The 19660-nt window shown below is 34.3% G+C and overlaps 2 protein-coding genes across 5 annotated transcripts; both read right to left on the bottom strand.

The window, feature by feature from the left end:
• Positions 1–470: 470 nt before the first annotated feature.
• Positions 471–6633, bottom strand: LOC107478577 (uncharacterized). 3 transcript variants are annotated; one of them, XM_021138138.2, is made up of 14 exons: positions 6352–6633; positions 5291–5402; positions 5035–5209; positions 4529–4630; positions 4266–4337; positions 3823–3939; positions 3634–3711; positions 3352–3414; positions 3163–3259; positions 2569–2647; positions 2273–2484; positions 1681–1826; positions 1233–1355; positions 471–1093 (listed from the first exon to the last, which is right to left on the bottom strand). In XM_021138138.2, exons 3-14 carry the CDS (start codon positions 5188–5190, stop codon positions 932–934), a joined length of 1407 nt encoding a protein of 468 aa, XP_020993797.1. In that variant the 5' UTR covers positions 5191–5209; positions 5291–5402; positions 6352–6633; the 3' UTR covers positions 471–931. The 3 variants fall into 3 exon arrangements, with proteins under 3 accessions (XP_020993797.1, XP_015954198.1, XP_052114038.1); XM_016098712.3 differs by having other exon boundaries at positions 5291–5346; XM_052258078.1 differs by lacking the exon at positions 6352–6633 and adding an exon at positions 5559–6306.
• Positions 6634–8823: 2190 nt separating this feature from the next.
• On the bottom strand, positions 8824–12280 carry LOC107478576 (uncharacterized). Of its 2 annotated transcripts, none has more exons than XM_052259705.1 (3): positions 10450–12280; positions 9901–10103; positions 8824–9675 (listed from the first exon to the last, which is right to left on the bottom strand). In XM_052259705.1, the coding sequence occupies exon 1, from the start codon at positions 12173–12175 to the stop codon at positions 10478–10480; it is 1698 nt and encodes a 565-aa protein (XP_052115665.1). In that variant the 5' UTR covers positions 12176–12280; the 3' UTR covers positions 8824–9675; positions 9901–10103; positions 10450–10477. The 2 variants fall into 2 exon arrangements, with proteins under 2 accessions (XP_052115665.1, XP_015954197.1); XM_016098711.3 differs by having other exon boundaries at positions 9901–10070.
• Between the last annotated feature and the right edge of the window lie 7380 nt (positions 12281–19660).

The following is a 19660-nucleotide window of genomic DNA, read 5'->3' as shown; positions in this document are numbered from 1 at the left end:
GTGTAACAAGACTAAATTTTTAATCATTCATATTCTATATAGCTGATTTGTGTATTAAATAAATTTTTTTGTTTATGTACTCAGAATGTATAATAGATTAATAGATATTTAAAATCTTGATTCATCTATACATTACACATTTCAGCAAATATTATATTTTATTAATTTAAATAAAAAGACCCTCAGGATTTAAGGTTTTGATAATACAAACTCGGTCCAGGAAAAAATAAAGTGATAACAAACATTTTTGTGAAAATCATTATATATTTGGTCGTTGTAGTCGGGGTTTACCGAGACCGTAAAACAAATTGCATTCTTGGGAACCACCATTTTTATAGCTATTTTAGTAGGATAAACTATAAAATAGACGGTTTTTTATGATCAATTTGTAGTAATTTTGTGCTTCGTCACGGACTTATGAGTAAGCCAGTGATGGGTCTGACTCTGATGCGTTGTAGTAGTAATCGAAATTAAAAATAAATGCTAATAGCTAGCTAGTTGTATTGCTGTATAAAAAAGAGTTTGGCAATTCTTGAATACTGTATTACATAAATTACATCACTGAAATGTTACAATTACAAAATCAACCCCACGCAGAGAAGGCTTTGGGCTGAAGAATCGTATGGATTTGAATGTGTTGGACAAAAAAATGGAACTAGATTCCTATCACTCTAAAATCAATCAATCATGAATGCACCAAACAATGAATAAACTGATCTACTAAAACCCATGCTTTCCCAAATGAGGTAATGAGATAAGAGGCAAGAGACATAATTGCCCTTTCCTAGTTATCAAATTTCCTAATTATCAATCATCAATGCACCAAACAATAAATAAGACCAACGTCCTACAATGCCCATCCTTCCCAGCTAAGGCAATAAGACAGACAGACACAGACAGATAGAATAGACACGAGTTGATGACCTTTCCACTAGCAATCAAATTTCTTGGGTTGATGCCATTGTGCCAAAGTTCTGGACAAAGAACTAAGGAATGAACCCCTCATTGGCAACCCTTTCTTACCATATAGATGTTTTCCACCCAAGTCTGTGAATACTGGATCCATGTCCTTGCTTCTTTGAGTTCTTTCGATCTGTGCATATATTCAAACAAATCAATTTCAACTGAGAAATCAGCTGCAAAAAGTTCATCTTGTCTTTCTATACAGGATATTACACAAATCTTTATCTAATCTGCCCCAATAAGATGGCATAAAGCATTGGACTACTTACCTTATGAATTTTCCCATCCTTCAAGTAATAGCGGATACCAGACCAATTTATAGATTGAGAAAAGTGAGATCGAACAGCAGATAAAGGGTATAGAAAGTTATCAACCAGGATTGCAACGAACACCTGTCCATTGAGAAATCACTCTTTTACCAACTAGTGGAGCAGGCATATTTTTACATCCCTTAAAGTTTAACATATATATAAACTGCAACTTATTCTCACAGTACCGCATGCATTACATTTTCTATTTTCTACTTGATCTTACAGTTAACATGTTTTCATAGATTGGTGTTTCACTAGGTATTATATGTACTTACCGTTGTCAATCCTGCAGCTTGCTTTGTTACCAGTTCTTTTTTATAAAATATGACTCAATTGAGAATTTGCTTTTTGATGAAAAAATTGGAGTAGAATTCTATCCGCAGAGTAAGCTTGGAGAAATACTTACGAGACCCCAATTATAGGAGGCAAGCGATAGTTGTGATGCCTCTGGAGAAAGCATGTTGCATAGCTTAACTTCTATCCTTGTCAAGTTCCACATAGAAAGAAGCTCAACAAGAGTGCAAATGGCCAGAATGGTGACCAATGATAAACCTATGAAAAAAAGGCATGTGTCAGAATGCAGGAACTGAAAATGTAAAGCTTAATAAGAGAGTTCTCCTAACTTATTGTTTTCTTTATGGTAAACTTGTTTAATTATTCTAAATATAGAAATGTCCCAGTAGGGAAAATGCGACTCATACTGCAGGAAGACAAATCTTATTGTTGGATACAATTGCATGTCATTTATTGCATAACTGGAACAATTCAACAAATAGCCCACCCTATAAGATTACAGTCAACAAACAGACAAATCGATTTCATTGTTCAATTTTAGTACCTCACAGTCACAGGTAGAAGGCAATGAAATAACAACATAAGCTTCTAATGACCTGCTTATATACAAGTATTTTTATACGTTCCAAAATGACAGGTTTCCTGAGTGCTGCCAACTCATCTCCACAAAAAACATACCTACAAAGGGAAAGTAGTATGCTCACCACCGAAAGTGTAGGGTGTTTCTTCAACCGAGTATCCGTTTACATAAAATCTCAATCCTGCTGCAACATGAATCAATGCCATAAAATATGGTGCTACAAATCCCCATGACAAATAGCAGTGGGTACCGAATAATGCACGATTCATCATCCAGTTAACATTTGATATGTATGACTCCAAAACAAATGTTTGTTTCCTTAAGTAATTCCAGTATCTGCATATGTTAAAAAAAAAAGGTTCTAATGCCAAATATCGAAAGAGAACTTTAACTTTTAGAAGGGTGGTATCATATACATACCTTCCAAAGTTAAGATCACTTGCAAGGGGGTGAGGAAAGACAGCAACAGGAGGAGAAGTAATGAGCCTTTTGTGTGCCCCTGCACAGACAATATTTGGATTGTTAGGAATCATATTGGGCTTAAATATTGCACTACATTACAACTTGGTAGCTTATTAGTATAAATAGAGAGTTAAGTTAGTTTATATAAGGATTAAGGTATACAATTCTACTAGTGAAAAATATATGTTCTCTCTTCTCTCACTGTTTTCTGTCTTTTATCTATAATTTCAAAAGCAATAAACAACATAAAAAAAAAAAGAAAGACATAGGAGAAGTAAAAAGCTAAACAAGTAGGTCCACTCTGTTATAGTTGACTTGCTGTCAGTTCAATACACTTACTCTCTAAAACATCACAAATATCAGACATGAACATTTTTTGGTCTATTGAGCAAAAAAGGAAAACTTCTTCAAATGGTAGTGCAAAATGTGCATTTGTGTAAGCATCAGAGAGTACAATTTAATGCACTAGATTGTTAAATCTTCTTAAAAACAATCTGTTTTTTTTATACAATAATCAATTAATGATCAAAGTGTTTAACCAAAGGTATGTACCAGATATGGCTGCAAGGGTCATATCATCAGAATATCCACCATCTTTAAGTCCTGATACCACTCCATAACGGTCTTGCCTAAAATCATCAGCATGCATCTGGAGAGAAACTAAATAGTTGGAGTGATTGTTTTCTCAAAGCAACAAAAGGTACTAACAGAAAAAAAGGTACAAGGCTACAAGCTACTTGCCATCATACACCCTCCCCACAGGAAGAATGTTTTTCCACCAGTTGCAAAGCCCATTGAACAAGGCTGTAATGGAATGATTGAAAAAGGATTAGAAGAAATGAGATTGAGAACTATAATTAAATATTTTACTATATTTCATAAAGATTTGTTTAACAAATGCTAAGAAATCAAATTCAATTAGTTCAGCTTCATTTACAGATTTAATTTTAATTTTTAAGCAATCCCATACAGAGATATGCAGTATAAAGATAAAAGAATCAAGATATAAAGCCACTTGTGTACCATATGGTATTCATATATGCAGTAACTCCCTAGACTTCCGGATGGCAAATCCAGCGGGTATCCAGTTTGAATAAATATCTGCAAAGCATCAAAGTAGCAAAGGTCGTAGTCAAATAATTTGGGAACGTAAAACTGTAATTATTCTAAAATCAAACACTTTGAAAAGGAAAACAAAAGACAAATTTATACATCAGGGTTCTTTTCCATCTCACGAGTGAGTGCTCCAATTGATCCAGGATGTAGCCTAACATCATCATCCAAAAACAACACATACTTGGTATCTTTGTGCATTCTCTCCACTCCAACCTGCTCAGGTGCCAATACCAAGTTATACTACGTAAATTCCATCTAGCATCCATCAAGGACAGGCAACAAAAATATCTTAAAAAAGAAATCATCCTCGATTTTCATATCAAATATGGCAAGTCCAATCCATAACACATGCATTTGCATAGGAAGTTTTATATAGAGGAGATACTTCCCAACAACTAATAGTACTAGGATCATCACCAATCAACATTAATTTCTGTTTGAAACAAGACTGTAGTTAACGGTTACTAATAGAGCATGGAACATGGACCTACTTTTTATTCGAAAAGACGATCAAAATACATGTTAATAAAATTACGTACCAACTGATTGTGAATCTTTTGACTACAAGTTGTCGACAAACCAGCTACAATGATTTTAGCATCAACGTAATCCTATATATATCAAACAGGGATCCAATTTAGTGAGATGCAAAGAAGAAAATCACATACTGCCAAAGGAGCAGCAGATAACCAAAGGACCAGAATCAACCCTAAATGAGGGCATTTTGCTGGTTCCAATAGGGAAATTGAAGTAAAAACCAAAAAGGAAAAAATAGAAAGAAGATCTTGTGGACTTATTTTACCTCAAATTCTAATATTAGCCGTGATACAGCATGGTAAGCAGGATCCTCTGTACTTTCTACCACAAAAAGAAATTCTAGAGGGCCACCATAAAGAGATGTTATCTGCATAAACCAAAACTTTCTATTGAAATGAAAAGTTTATGGGGGAACCTTCTGAAAGAAAAAGGTACAACAATGGTTAACACTAAACAAATAAACTGCTACCATTAGTTAACAAGGATATTCTAACATTACAATAAAACCAATAGTAAAACTTTATACAGATTACTGAAAAACAGGAATAAGTAGTATTCCTGCAGTACCAAGAAACCAAACAACTTACACTTGGAAATTAGAAATCTGGATAATGCATAATAAAGCATGTGAAATACATAAATACATAATAAGATTAAGTTAAACTTTGAATTTCTAAATCATAATTCATAGAAAACTTGAAAAAGCAAATGTAGCCTAGAACGCATAGCACCATCAGATAACTTCCGGTAATGTGTTCTCTGAGTTCTCACCTGACTCCTCCAATTATGCAGATTGTGTTCTCCAAAGCCTTTTAGGGGCATAACTACTGATACTCTTGGAAGATTGACCTGATTGGAGTGCTCAAGTTCATTAATGTCATGATAAAGGAAAGGAAAGCTATTGCCATTCCTCATAGCATCGTTCATTTGCTTTATCTCTCTGTTCCTGTGAGGGGGGAAAATACCGTAAATTTTTCATTGATGTGACCATGAAAGTAATCTGAACTTTGTCATTAGCCGTGAATACCTGACATAAGCAGCAAGAGCCCAACCCAAAGCAAGTGCTAAACAAATTAAACATCCCTGAGAAAAAAAATTGTAGTTTTTATGACATGGATGGTAGCACGGTAGATTTTCTCCTGAGCATCATGGGGCCAGGAATACAGAACAAGATTTCAAGGAAAATTAGAAACCTTACACAAGATCAATAAGGCAAGATCAACATCGTTTATATTTAAAGGCTGTCAAGTCATTAATTTATCAGGCATGTATTCCAATACGTAAGGTTGCATTACCTCGTTCATTCATTCCACTTCATTCAGTAACCATGAAATTTCACTTCAGTTAATCGCCTTGAACTTGGGTAAAGCCTTTTTAATAATGTAGAAGTAGAACTTTGTATCTCTAAATTCTACAATGTTGCTTATAGTGAAGTATATTCTAGATGTGACTTCAAAGCCTACTAGGTTTCTCAACAACAGGGATTGCGGATATCAAGTCATATATGTGAACATGCCACGGTAGGATGCAAACTTATTTCTCAATTCAAGTATGATTATTGAACGATAAATTCAGTGAATACATTCCAGTGAATCACACGCCATGAAACAAACGCAAAGTAAGCCACCAATCCTAATCCAAAACTAAAATAACAATAATAGTTTAGCTGTGCCCCACTGAGACTCCATTGTGGTCTCTAAAGAAAGAAAGAAACCAAAAAGTGAGAAGTTTGGTTGTTGTAACCAAAATTGTATCAAGTTCACATTGTATCTCCCGAAATTCTATCAGGTCACGGTTCGTGAGATGATAGGAAGGAAATAACATGTAACATTGAACAAGAATTACCTCGCAGAATCTGACAACACCAACTCACCAAGTGGTATAAAGAAATGACCATAATTGAAACTGAACAAAAAAATAGAGAGATAAACAATAGCAGTTGAACTGAATTTGCAGTCAAATAGACGACTGAAAAGCTCGTTCGGCTAAACAATTGCCGCAAAAGGGGGTAAAATGGAACATTTTTTTATTAATGGGTATGTGAAACAAATAGGGAGAGATAGAGAAAGGGAAGGAGAGATGGAAAACCTGGATCTGAATGAAAACAGCGAATGGAGTACAAAAGATCCTGCTGAGGGAGAAGAGAAACCAATCGAGAGTGTCCAAGGAAGGCATTGTGTAAGAGAATGTGTTGTTGGGTCTCTCTTCAGAAGAAGGAAACAAGCATAGCAATTAGCAGAAGCAGCAGCAGCAGCAACTGGGGAAGAGAGAGAAAGAGAAATGTTAACGCAACGCACAGCACAGCACAGCACAGCGCAACACAGAACAAGCTGGGATGAGAGAGAATGAACGGAGGAAGGAGCTTATGCATTATGATGGTCAGACCGCCTAATTTTATATTTCCAACTTAACTATATAAAATAAATATTAAAAATAAATTAAACAATATATATTTATTATATAACAACTATCTTAATACTTAAATTTTTTTTTTTGTATATACATAATATTTTCCTTTTTAATTTTTTATTTTTTTAGGCCCTTAATTTTATTTTATTTTTCTTTTCTTTTTAGGCCCCTCTCAAAAATAACTTGTGTAAGAATTTTATCTTCTAAAACTAAAATACCTTAAATTAATTCATAAAAGATATTGTCAATTAAAGTAGTCATTCTATTGTTAGGTGATAATATATTACACAATTATTTATTTAATTGACAAAATAAATACTCTGACTTATATTAGTATCTTTTGAGAAACTAATTTAAAGTATTTGGCCTTTTGATAACCAAACAAAATTATATATGATTTTTTGAAAATATTATAACTATTAACCAAATTTATATTAATAAAGTCTCTTTCAAAAAAAAAAAAAGAAAAAAATGAAGGTCTGAAAGAGAAAATTTGGAAAAGGGAAGGATAAAGAAGGCTTTTAGATTTTTTTTTTTGTTAGAACAATAATTAAAGAATTTTAACGTAATGATTTATTAAAATAAATATCTTTAATCATACAATAACTTAACATTTCATTTTTGTTTCGAAATTTGTTTTGAATATTGTGAGTTTGTGACTGATGAAGAGGGGGAGAGACCGTTGGATTGGTGGTTATTCATACGTTTGAAGGGAACAATGGTAGCATGCAAGGTGTCACGTGCTTATTCGGTCTTTAATCACCCAATAAACATGAAAGATGCTTTTCTTAGGATCCAGAATATTATTCCTCGCATTTATATAGTTCTTTATTAGTTATTATTATTATATATTTGAACCCTTAAATTTTCTTCTTTTTCCTTTAAAAAAAAAGATTATTTTACAACCTATAACGACAACTAGAACACGGAAGTTTGCACATGCCCCTTTCATATGTGTTATTACTTACGTTACATGTAACTTTTTAACATATAGAGCAATGCTTAATCTTACTAATTAGAAAAAAGATGTGATTAGTTCACAATATAATAACGTGTACCCTCATATCCAGCATATCTCAAATTAATTTTATTTTTGGAAGTGGAAAATAACTTTCGGATTAGATTTAGCTAGAATCATTGAAGCAAATTAAGTACAATCATCCTTTATTTAAAAAAAAAAGGAGATAATAAGAGATAGTACAATAGTGGAGGACAAGAGAAGCAACTTCGAGGGTGCAATTCTCTGTCCAAATATTCTAATCTGATCTATCTCTGCCACAATTGTATTTGTATCCTAATCTATGTGAAGGGCTAAAGAAAGCCATGTTAAATGATCCTTCTTTCTTTGTCCTTATGGTACAAAATTAGTTCTATTAATTTTTTTTGTCAGATGGATTAGACGACCCTTGATCTTAAGCATTACATTATATACATAGATTTAAGGGTTCTATCCACTATTTGATTATTACCAAAATTCGAATCCAAATATAATATATTAAAAAGCAACATATTTAACTATTCAACCAAAACCTCAGCTGTAGTCTTATTAAATGTTATATCATATCTATTAATTTTGAAAGAGTTTTAGGTATATTCGAAATACCAATGTTTCGGTTATTTTAACCGTTGATCTGAATTATAAAAAATATATATAATATTTATTAATTAAAATCAACGTTAAAATAATTAGAACACCGATATTTCTGGACACACCTGATAACTTTCCATTAATTTTACCTCTCAGAGAACTCAATTTGCCCAAACAAAAAGCCGAAGGATGGCCGACGGAGTCACTAGCCCTAGTGATTAATACCATAACAATGGATGGATTCTCTCATTTATTTTTCAAATGATTATATTATGTATCTTCAGATTTGTTTTTTAATAAAAATCTCTAACGCAAAATATGAATATGCTTAAAAATGACGTAGGATTTCGGAAGAAGTTTAGGGACAAAGCAGAAAACAGAAGATTCTAATCTCGTAATTTGGTGTCTACGGATTGCCCATGTGGGGATCCATGAAGCATGCTCCTGCTTTTAATACTAAAAAAAAACGATCATAATCGAAAATTGTAATTGTAATCGTAATTAAACGCCAAAACAAGATTATTTATTAATTCGAAGGAAATAGCTCTTGCAGAAGCTGACAATTATTGAAAATCATGCTGGTTTTAATATTATTATAACATAAGAAAAGGATCACCTACTATAATACCACACTAATGAAAACTAAATGGGACCATGACCATGGCATCACAATCACATAAGGCGTATATTCGGTATTCGTCTCTGATGAAAATGATGCATTGGAAATTTGGAATGGAACAAACGATTTCCAGAAACGCAAATTGGGATCCAAGTGTAACTGTGCCCCCACCTTACTTAATCACATGATATTGCCAATGCCAGCTATTATTGATTTTGATGTTCAAATTCTAACGGAATACCGCTCACCCTGCTAATGTGGCCCATTTTCCATTTTCCATTTCCCATTTCCCTTCATTCATATTATTTTATGCAATGCAAGCTAACCATGAATCAATGAACCATGATATTTATGCTATTGACTAACATCCTCTCATGTTGTGAAAAAACTTGCTTCACTTGAATAGTCCCTTTATTTATTGAGTCATTGTAACTGTAAACTATCAACTATGGACACAAGAAGCAAGCACTTTATGGAAAGAAAAATGGCACTACCCTTGGGGGGATGTGTTGATGGTCTATCTGTCTGTCTATTATTGAATGATGATGGCAATTGGCAAGTGCACAAGGTCTATATCACCTTAGTTCCCCCATACCCTTATGCAAAGAGCCATGTTAATCGTCTCTGTATCGTTCCAATTTTGTTAAGACAATATGCGAATCGTCTTTGTATCTTTCCAATTTTGTCCGACTCGACATGCATAGTACTGTAGACAGCAACAGCAGCCCAATTGCAAACAGCAGAAGAGTAAGAGCTGCATTGGAGGGCATTCAAGAATCATGCTTACCAAGTGTACCTAATTGTAAGTTATAAAACAGCAAGCATTAGTTTGGAAAGCATTTACAGGGAAGAATACCATTATATCAACTTCTGTTGAGGAAAACCTCATATGCCATGGAATTAAGCGGTCATAACTAAACTACTGACATGAAAATGCATCCAGGAGCAACAACAATCAAAGTCCCTCATATTTTGATAGAACTGGACTGCTGTGTTTAATGCACATGAAATGTAAGCTCACCTGCTTAAGCATCGCAAATGATGACTTGTAATGCTGCAGTTACGTTTACCATGATCACTCCCTGGAATTAATCAATCCAAGTGTCTCCTAAAATATTTGAAGTCTCAGCTATCACTTTTACCATTACACAGCTTCAATTCGCTTTTATTGATTGCAGCCTGTCAGCTTTACTGGCAAATAAACAATTTTCAAATGTAATAAACCTGAGACATAAAAAATCACATATGAAGCTTGAAAGAATAATTCAAACTCAACATGAAGTAAATAGTGTCAGATAGCTTGGAAGTTGAAGCCAAAACAAGTTTCAACTATTGGTTCAAGTGATCATTGCTATGACTATTGTCACAAATAGATTTAGGCTTCACATTGAAAAGAAGTCAAGTTTGTGATTTCACTTCACTTATGATCAGAAAAACTTGTTTAAATGATCATAAAATGGTAACATGGTCAAGCTAAAGAAAAGGAGAAACATAACTATATTGAAAATAATAGTAATAAAGCAGGGCACAATGATTCATGAGACACTAAGGTGAGAAGACAGAAGACTACATGAAAGTTGAAACTATCCCCTGCAATCTCACTCAGATGAGTTGGTCTGTGTATATCCGTCTGGCAAAGAACCAGACAAATTTTTCCCAATTAAGTGATGAAGAAGAACGCCTGCAGCAACACTAACATTTAAGCTTTCCACGGCCAAAAATGACAGGAACTCTCTACCAGAGCTCTCATGGTTCACATCGTTGACTTCACTATTATCTAAATCAGAAGGAATGTTCCCAGGAATCCTAACTAACTGAGTACATGATCTCTCTACCAGAGGCCTCAAACCAGTACCCTCACTGCCCAAAACAAGAATAGTTGGTGGACCAGGCTCAACCTCATCCAAAGGAATAGCTCTAGAGGAGACAGATCCTCCAAGAACTCGCCAACCATTTTCAGCTGAAGACACCAAGAATTGCATCATATTCTTGCAATATCTAAGTTCCATTAATTCAAGTGAGCCTGCACTTGCTTTGCTGACAACACCACTCAATGGAGCTGAATTCTTCGCACATAACACTATCCCAGAAGCTCCAAAAAAGTATGAAGACCTAATTATTGCCCCTAAATTTTGAGGATCGGTAACTTCATCCAAAGCTACCCAGAGAGAACCCTTCCCTTCATCAACAGAAACAGGATCCAATTGCATTATTTTTACCATCTCCAGTGGTGAAGCATCTAATACCAAACCCTGATGAGGACGGTTATCAGCTACCATATTTAGATCATGTTTTGATGCATCTTTTATAGTTAAACCAACCTTTTCCGCAATCTTCAGAACTTTCTCAAATCCTTTCTTGTCCTTTTTCTTCCTATTGTTACTACTCAAATCCAAACCTTCCTGCACGTACAATGCATAGAATTCTCTACGTTCAGCCGACAGTGCAGCCAAAACCGGTCCAACCCCATAGATTCCCTCACCAACAATCTTAGGCACAGTGGATTCTGTGGCCTCTTTCCAAGTTTCTCTACCCCAATTTTCCTGCTTATTCCATCTTCTAAACTCGGGCCTTTCTGATCCAACTTTTGCTCCCCTCATCCCCCTGTACCTGTTCTTTATGTTATCCCACCTTGGATCATCAATGGCTTCCTCTATTTCACCATCACCTACTTCACCATCATCATGATTATCAAACTTCCTATACCTGGTTCCATAATCACTTCTCTCAGTCCTCTGAACTCTCACTTTCTCAGCCAATCCGCTATTCCTTTCTTTACTTGCTAATGATGGTCCTGGCTTAGAAAAACCTTCATGATCATGAACTACTGCTTTCTCTAACCTCTCAACCGATTGCTCCCAAGAGGACTTGGTATTCACCTTCTTTCCTGAACCTTCCTGAATAGAGCTACTAATCTTATTCAGTTTCGCTCTCTCCAACGCTTTGGCTTCATTGGCTGCTAACCAAGGAAGTTGTTTTCCAGCACCATTAGAACTAGTCCCTCCATCCATTTTTCCAGCATAAGAGCTTGAGAAGCTTCTGGCTTTACAATATCTTCTGGCAAATTTTAGCATCAAGCCACGGGGGTTGACTACCTTCTTCAAGCTAGGGTTTTGGGAGGGTTTTTGATTATAGTGATGAGGTAAAGATCGTGGTTTTAAGGCGATGGGTGAATTGAAGCATCTGGGTTGCGAAGAAAATTTGGCGGCGAGAGGAAATGCATGGGCTTTGGAAACATTTGTGTACATTGTGAATTTGTGATTGTGATTGATGTTAGCAGAAGAAATATGAAGCATTAAAGGTTGAAGACATGAACAAGCTACCAACGGAAAATGGAAATGGGTAAACCATGGAAATATCTTATCCGCTCTCCATTTTGATGGAATTAGGGCTTTTGCTATCTGATTCTTGAAACGACATCGTTCACGCTTTTTTCTTTTGACAAAAAATTCGTTTTCCGCATGAATATTTAACACCCAGACAAAATTACCCACTTGTTTTCTTTTTCTGTGTTTTTTTCTTTTTTCAGATTTGGGCTATGTAATTGGATTTTTTATATAAATTAAATAAGTATTTTATTTGCTTAAACAACTATGGGTAAGTCACCAAAAAAAAAAAACAATTATGGTTTCGAATCCCGCTTTATGTATGCAGTCATTTATTAACTAGCGGCAAATTCTTAAATTGAATTTCGATTCACAATAAATTAATCCTTAATCTGTCAAACTGAAAGATATTGTGAATAATAAAAAAAATATTTTATTTATATTTATGTGTAATATGGTATTTACTATTTTATACAATACATCACATCTTGGATATTGTATATCCATTGACATTTTGGCTATGTTTTGAATGGTGAACATTCATTATAAGTAACATCACAATTGAATAGTTTTTGGATCTATTCAAGATATATTTAAAAAATAAATATTTAAAATGGTTTGAAATTCAAATTGTTACTCAATTTAGTTCTTTATTTTAATAAATGACTAACTAAATCTCCTAAACTCGAAAATATGCATCCCCATTAATCCTTTGGAAAAGGCCGTGTAAACGTTAATGATTTAAAACGTTAAGTGTCAAGTTAGCATTTCAACTGTATGCTGATGTAGACGAAAATTAAATATGATTCAAATTGGTATTAGAAATTGGTTTATAATACCTAAATTAGTCCATTTTCAATTATAAAATCCTAATCCCCAAATTCTTGTCTTTTCCTCTTTGTCTTCTCTTTTATTTTCCAATTCTTCTTGTTTTCTCTTCTGCGTGTATGATGATAGGAGGTGCGAAGAGAACTCAAAGTAACTCAAGTAGGAACAACCTTATTGGGAGACCTTACAGCAGTAATAGAATGCGCAATAGGAGAGGTAAGAACGTTGTTTTCTGCAAGTGCGGGTTTCAGACGGTGATAAAGTACTTGACGACAGAAAATTCAGGTAGACTATTTTATCTTTGTCCAAACTATGAGGTAAAGTTATGTCTTTGAAAAAAATATAAAGATGATTTCAATTTGAGGTTGGATTCACATGTGTTTGTTATTTTGCAGTATGGAATCCATTATAATGTCTTCCGATAGGCTGATGGATGTGAAAAACTAGTTTGTGCGATACGTATTTCGAAAGAAATTTTGCATGATTTCAATTGGAGGATAACAAGCTTTGTTGAGTTTGAAAAACTAATATTAAATGATGATTAAACATTATTAAAATGTTAATAAGATGTTTATTAAAATATTACCAATTGTTTGTTTGATGTATTTGGTTTAGTGTGTAGGAAAGTAAATTAAGTTTTATATTGGCCCAATTAAACACGCTCATCTTGATCAATAAACAAATTCAGCCTTGTACAAATTTGACTCAAAATTAGTGGCTGAAGAAAGAAAAAGAGCCAAAAGAAAGGAACCAAGCCCAATCAGTAAAATGACCACAAGTTTCATACGGTTCTCCCACTCTTGGTAACTGAAACTTTAAAATTCAATTCAATAATTACTTGAAACTTTCACTGAAAGCTATCATTTCTCTCTTCTCTCTCTTTTTTCTCTTGCTTCGGTCACGTCACTCACTCTTCCAAGAAAGAAAGAAAGAAAGAAAAGGGAAAGTACAGAGGCTATGGAGCTTTGAAAGGAAAAAGGGTATTGCCAAATCAAAGCAAAGAAAAGGGGCTACAACTGAGTAGCTAGTCTCTCTCAGTCAAAGCACATCAAAAGTTTCTTTCCTCATTTGTGCTTCACCGAGGAACCAAGAAGAAAGCCACAAGGTCACAAGCATGGAACGAGCAACAATAGAGAACATGAAGCCATCTTGGTTTAGAAGCACATCAACGTTCAGAATCAAAACTTGGAGCCAGAGTCAAGATCAATGGTCAAGATTGATGAAGCTAGAAGAAAAAGGATGAGAGAGAAGAGGTGAGTTACATGCAATAGAATCAGTCTTCTCTCTCCTCTCTGATGAAGCTGATGCTATCTCTGATGTTGGAGAAGAAGAAAGTGTGAGGGTTGAACTTGATTCAACCATGGTAGCTTCACTCTTCTATATTAAGGGTGAACGGTCAAGGGTTGAAGATAAGGAGAGTAAGTAAAAAGCACAGAGTTCACTCTCATAGCTACCCAAGCTATTTGAGTTCTTCTCCTTCATGTAGTTCATTTAGTATTTTATTTTTCTCAATTTAATCTGTCTGAGTCTCATTGTAAAAGACAAACATGGTGAGGTTTGTAAGAAAAAGCCAATGAAAGAAAAAAGGCAGTGAGTTAAACTATAAGAAAAAGCCATAAGATGTCTCAGGTTTGCTTTGTACATCTTTCTGTTTTGTTTCATAATCCTGTGGAGATTTCTTTGCAAATTGGGTTAGCACTTTGATGTTGAAAGTTAGGTTTGAGTCCTAGTTAAGTTCAAATTAGGTTTAGAATCTAGATTTGTCCCAAATAGGATTAGGTAAATCCTAGGAAAAGAATTGATGATTGTAATAATCTGTTAAAAATAGTGAAATTCCATCATTGTTGTGATAAAGACTGGATGTAGGCAACATTGTACCTAGTAGCTGAACCAAGATACATCTAGGTGTTATTTCTTCTTCTCTACCTCAATTCTGTTTCTATTGCTTAGAAGATAAAATGAAAATGTCTCTTAGATAACCACGAGACAAAAATAAAAATATCTCCTAAGTTTCTATGAGGAACTAAAAGTACGATACAGCAGAAAAAAGGGGCTAAGATTCAACCCCCTTCTCTTAGCCACTGATAACCATCAAGCTTGGAGAGTGATGTTAAGACCTTTGATGATGATGATAATAGTGCTACTTGCTTTTGTAATTGCTTTTGGTATTTGTTTAGGTTTTAGATTTTTGGGTTTTAGAGACGAGAAGAGAGAACGAAGAGAAGAAGACAAGACTTAGGGATTAGGATTTTATAATTGAAAATAGACTAATTTAAGTATCATAAACTAATTTCGAACCAATTTGAATAATATTCAACTTTGGCCCATATCAGCATACAACTAGGATACCAACCTGGCACTTAACATTCCATATCATTAATGTTTACACAGCTCTTCTCCAAGGGACTAATAAGGATGCACGTTTTCAAGTTTAAGCGATTTAGTTTGTCATTGATTAAAGTGGGAGACTAAATTGAGTAGTGATTTAAATTTCAAGGACTATTTTGAGTATTTTTTATATTTAAAATAAGATCTCAGGTACTGTACATATGAGATATTCACGTACAGTTTTTGTATTCTGAGCATATAAGATATGGTTGAAAGAAGCATATATAAAGCATGCATATGTGATCTCTTTCATTTGAGAGATTTTCTTTAGATTCTTGCATATCTTGATGGATTTGCTTTGAGCATTATGTCAAGCTGCCAAGTTTTGTGTTCAGGGAATATTGGCCAATTGAATGAGACATGGCACGTAGCCAGGGCATTGGGCTTTGGGGTTGGTCTTTGTCTCTTTTTTTTAATGGCTAGGTATTTTAGTGTCAGATAAATTTATGTAAAATTTGTTTAGAAGACGGTTAAATTAATTTATGTTATTAGATTGTGTTATAGACAACAATAACATTTAGGTTGAGATATTTTTATTACGCGAATTCAATATTCGTTTTTTTATGTGAATGAAATAAAATATTTAATATTTTTATTTGATTATATTTATTTTACTTTAAGTTAGAAATAATTTGATTTATTGGATATTTTGATCTAGATCTGTTGAGTTTGGAAAATAAATTTCTGTGATGAACAAACATTATAAGCTAAGTGTCAATTATTTGTTTAATTTATTTGGTTTAGTGTGCAAGAAAATAAGTTAACCAAATTGGTCTAAGAAACTTGAGATCCAGTCCAAACCTGGTCTAGCCCATATATGCACACAATATGACTTACAGATTGATCACCCATTAAGCAAGTCTACACTAAATACCCCAATCTTGATCCAAGATAGGAAATGGCTGAACCTAGCCACAAGTTACATGGCCCAAATAAAAATCCAAGTCCATTCGATAATCAACTACACTTCCCACTTTTTGACACTTAAACCCCAAATTCATTCCAATTAATTTTTTTGACGCTTCTACCGAAAGCCAAATTCTTTCTTCACTCTCCTCTCTATTTCACTTTGGTCACAACTTCCAACAAAGAAGAAAGAAAGAAAAAAAATGCAGTAGCTATGATGGTGTGAAGAACAAAAAGCTTGTTTTCAAATCCAAGCAAGAATAAAGAACTACAACCAAGAAGCTAGTCACTCTTCGGTCAGAACACATCAAAAAATTTCTTTCTTCTTTTGTGCTTCATTAAGGAATCAAGGAGAAATCTACCAAGAACCAAGAACAGAACAAGCAACAATGAAGAAAGCAAAGTCAACAATTGTTAGAAGCTCATCAATGCTCAGAAATAAAACTTGAAGCCAAAGCAAGGTTCCACGGTCAAGATTGAAGAAACTTGAAAAAAAAGGATGAGAGAGAATGGGTAAGTTGCATGCAACCAATTCAGATTTTTCTCTCCTCACTGACAAAGCCGCTACAAGCTCTGTGAAAGAGAAGAAGATAGTATGGACTGTGAACTAGCTTCAACCTGGGAAGCTTCACTCTTCTATAATAATGGTGAATGGCCAAGGGTTGAAGGCAATAGAGTAAGAACGAAGCACAGTGTTCAGTTCTTATAGCTTCCTAAACTTTTGAGTTCTTCTCCTTCATGGTTCTCATTTAGTATTCTCTTTTTCTCAATTTAGTCTGTCTGAGTCTCATTGAAAAAAGGCAAACATGGTGAGGTTTGTAAGAAAAAGCCAATGAGAGGTAAAAAATAGTGAGTAAAACTTGGAGAAAAAGCCATAAGATGTTTTAGATTTTCTTTATACATCTTTCTGTTTTAAGTCATGATCCTGTGGAGATTCCCTTGTAAGTTGGGTTAGCACTTTACTATTGAAAGCTAGATTGAAATCTAGTGAAATTCAGATTGTAATATGAATTTGTCCCAGATAGGATTGGGTAGATCCTAGAAAAACATTGGTGTATGTAATATGTTGAAAAAGTTAGTGAAATCCCATCATAATTATGATGGAGACTAGATGTAGGCTACATTGCACTAGGTAGCTGAACCAAGATACATCTGTGTGTCACTTCTTCCTCTCTACTTCACTTCTAGTTTTGCTACTCAAGAGATAAAAATAAAGTGTCTCTTAACTCGATACAAGACAAAAGCAAACATATCTCCTAAGTTTCTTTGAGAAAATAAAAAGTAATATTTACAAGAAAAGATGCTAAGATTCAATCCCCCATTCTCTTAGCCACTGATAACCATCAATTGGTATCAGAGCTTGGTTTCAAAGAGATCAAGCTTTGTAGCTTGGACAAAAGATCCTGATGGCGAACAACAATGGCTCTAACGTGGTGGCATACACTCTGACAGAAAGCCAATCCAATAATAGACCTCTGTTCTTCAATAGAAAGAACTACAACTATTGGAATGAGAGAATGAAGATCTTTGTTTAATCAGTAGATTACAACATTTTGATGATAATCTTAAATGGTCTCCAAATCCCAACCAAAACAAAAGCAGATGGTGTAGTGATTTCTAAGACTGAGGACAATCGGAATGATGAAGATAAAAGAAGATAGAGCTCAACGCCAAAGTTGTCAACATGCTTAATTGTGCTATCAGCTTCGAGGAATACCGAAAGGTATCAAGATGTAAAATAGAAAAGAAAATCTGGGACAAGCTCCAAGTCACCCATGAAGGGACTACCCAAGTCAAGAGAACCAGAATAGACATGTTGAGCAAAGAGTACAAAATATTCTCTATGAAGGAAGGAGAATCTATTGATGAAATATTTGAAAGATTCAACGTCATCATCAATGGCCTAGATGCTACGGGGATTACTCACCCTAAACCTGTGTTAGTGAGGAAAGTTCTAAGAAGTCTCAATAAAGAGTGGGAAATTAAGGCTATGGTTATAGCTAAGAGCAGTATCATTGATCAAATGACATATGATGATCTGAGAGGAAATTTACTTGCTTTTGAAACCACTTACTTAAAAAATGACACAAAAAAGAAAGAAATTGCTCTCAAATCATTCACTGAGTCCCTGGATGATGAATCCAGTGATAACTTATCTGATGATGAGTTTGTTCTTTTTGCTAAGAAATTTAGAAAAATGATGAAGGTTAAAGAAAGATGCAAGGGAGGCAGCTTAGGAAGACCAAAAAGGGACTTAAACAAGATCATCTGCCACAACTGTCGAGAGGTTGGACATTACAAGTTTAACTATCCAAAGTTGAAGAAAGAAGAAAATTCCAAGAAAGAAAAGAATCAGAGAACAAATCTCAAACCTGCCTCATGGCCAATCAAACTGATGAGGTAATTTTCATTGAACCTTTTACTGAAGACCTTCATCTTATGATTGATTATCTCACTGAGAAACTAAGATGCTTCTTAAATAAAAATCATGAACTTGAATCTCAAAATGACATCCTGAAGGCAGAAAACACTTTTCTCAAAGATAAATTAAGGGAAGCTGAAACCGTTGTTGATCTTGTTAAAGAAAACAAGCTACTAAAGGCTGAACTTAAGGGCTATGAGAAACAACATTCTGTGATTGTATACTTGAACTATTTTGAAGAAAATGAAAGGTTTCACAAAGAGTTAAAAAGCTTAAAAGAAGATCTGGCCAGCTTTACTCAAAGTTCTAAAAATCTAAATAAACTCTTGGCTAGTCAAAAACATATTTATGAAAAGGCTGGATTGGGTTTTCATAAAAAATCTAAAAACACTTTTGAAAGATCACTTTTTCAAATATGGCTTCTACTTCAAATGACATAAAGTTTCAAAACCCAACTAATATAAAAAAATAGCAACCAAAAAGGTTTTGTCATTTATGCAATTGAGATGGGCATTTTCCTATTCAATGTTTTATATGTGAAAAAATTATTGGAGACAAAGTGTACAAAATAGTTGGCAACTATAATGGTCTTGGCCAAAGGAGGTGGTTTAACATTCAAGGATCCAAAAAGATTTGGATACCTAAGGTCACTTAAGATTTTTTTGTGTGCCTAGAATCCAAAAGAAAGGACAACATGTGGTACTTAGACAGCGGATGCTCTAGGCATATGACCGAAAAATCCACATTCTTCATCAAGCTTGACGAGTATGATGGGGGGTTTGTAACTTTCGGTGATAATGGTAAAGGAAAGATAGTGGCCATAGGTAAAGTAGGTAAGAATTTCTCATCTTTCATGAATGATGTTTTTCTTGTTGATGGATTGAAACACAACTTACTAAGCAATAGTCAAT

The sequence above is a fragment of the Arachis duranensis genome, chromosome 3 (assembly GCF_000817695.3).
Source record: "Arachis duranensis cultivar V14167 chromosome 3, aradu.V14167.gnm2.J7QH, whole genome shotgun sequence".
Classification (NCBI taxonomy): domain Eukaryota; kingdom Viridiplantae; phylum Streptophyta; class Magnoliopsida; order Fabales; family Fabaceae; genus Arachis; species Arachis duranensis.
This window is presented reverse-complemented; position numbering and strand designations above follow the sequence as displayed.

Excerpts from the sequence above, each read along its gene's own strand:
- LOC107478576 (XM_052259705.1), bottom strand. The coding sequence starts at position 12,175 with ATGCTTCATATTTCTTCTGCTAACATCAATCACAATCACAAATTCACA.
- LOC107478577 (XM_016098712.3), bottom strand. The coding sequence starts at position 6,438 with ATGCCTTCCTTGGACACTCTCGATTGGTTTCTCTTCTCCCTCAGCAGG. Across the intron at positions 3,712-3,822 it reads AGATGGAAAAGAACCCTGAT|ATATTTATTCAAACTGGATA; the intron begins GTATAAATTTGT and ends GATGCTTTGCAG. Across the intron at positions 1,356-1,680 it reads CCTCCTATAATTGGGGTCTC|GTGTTCGTTGCAATCCTGGT; the intron begins GTAAGTATTTCT and ends CTCAATGGACAG.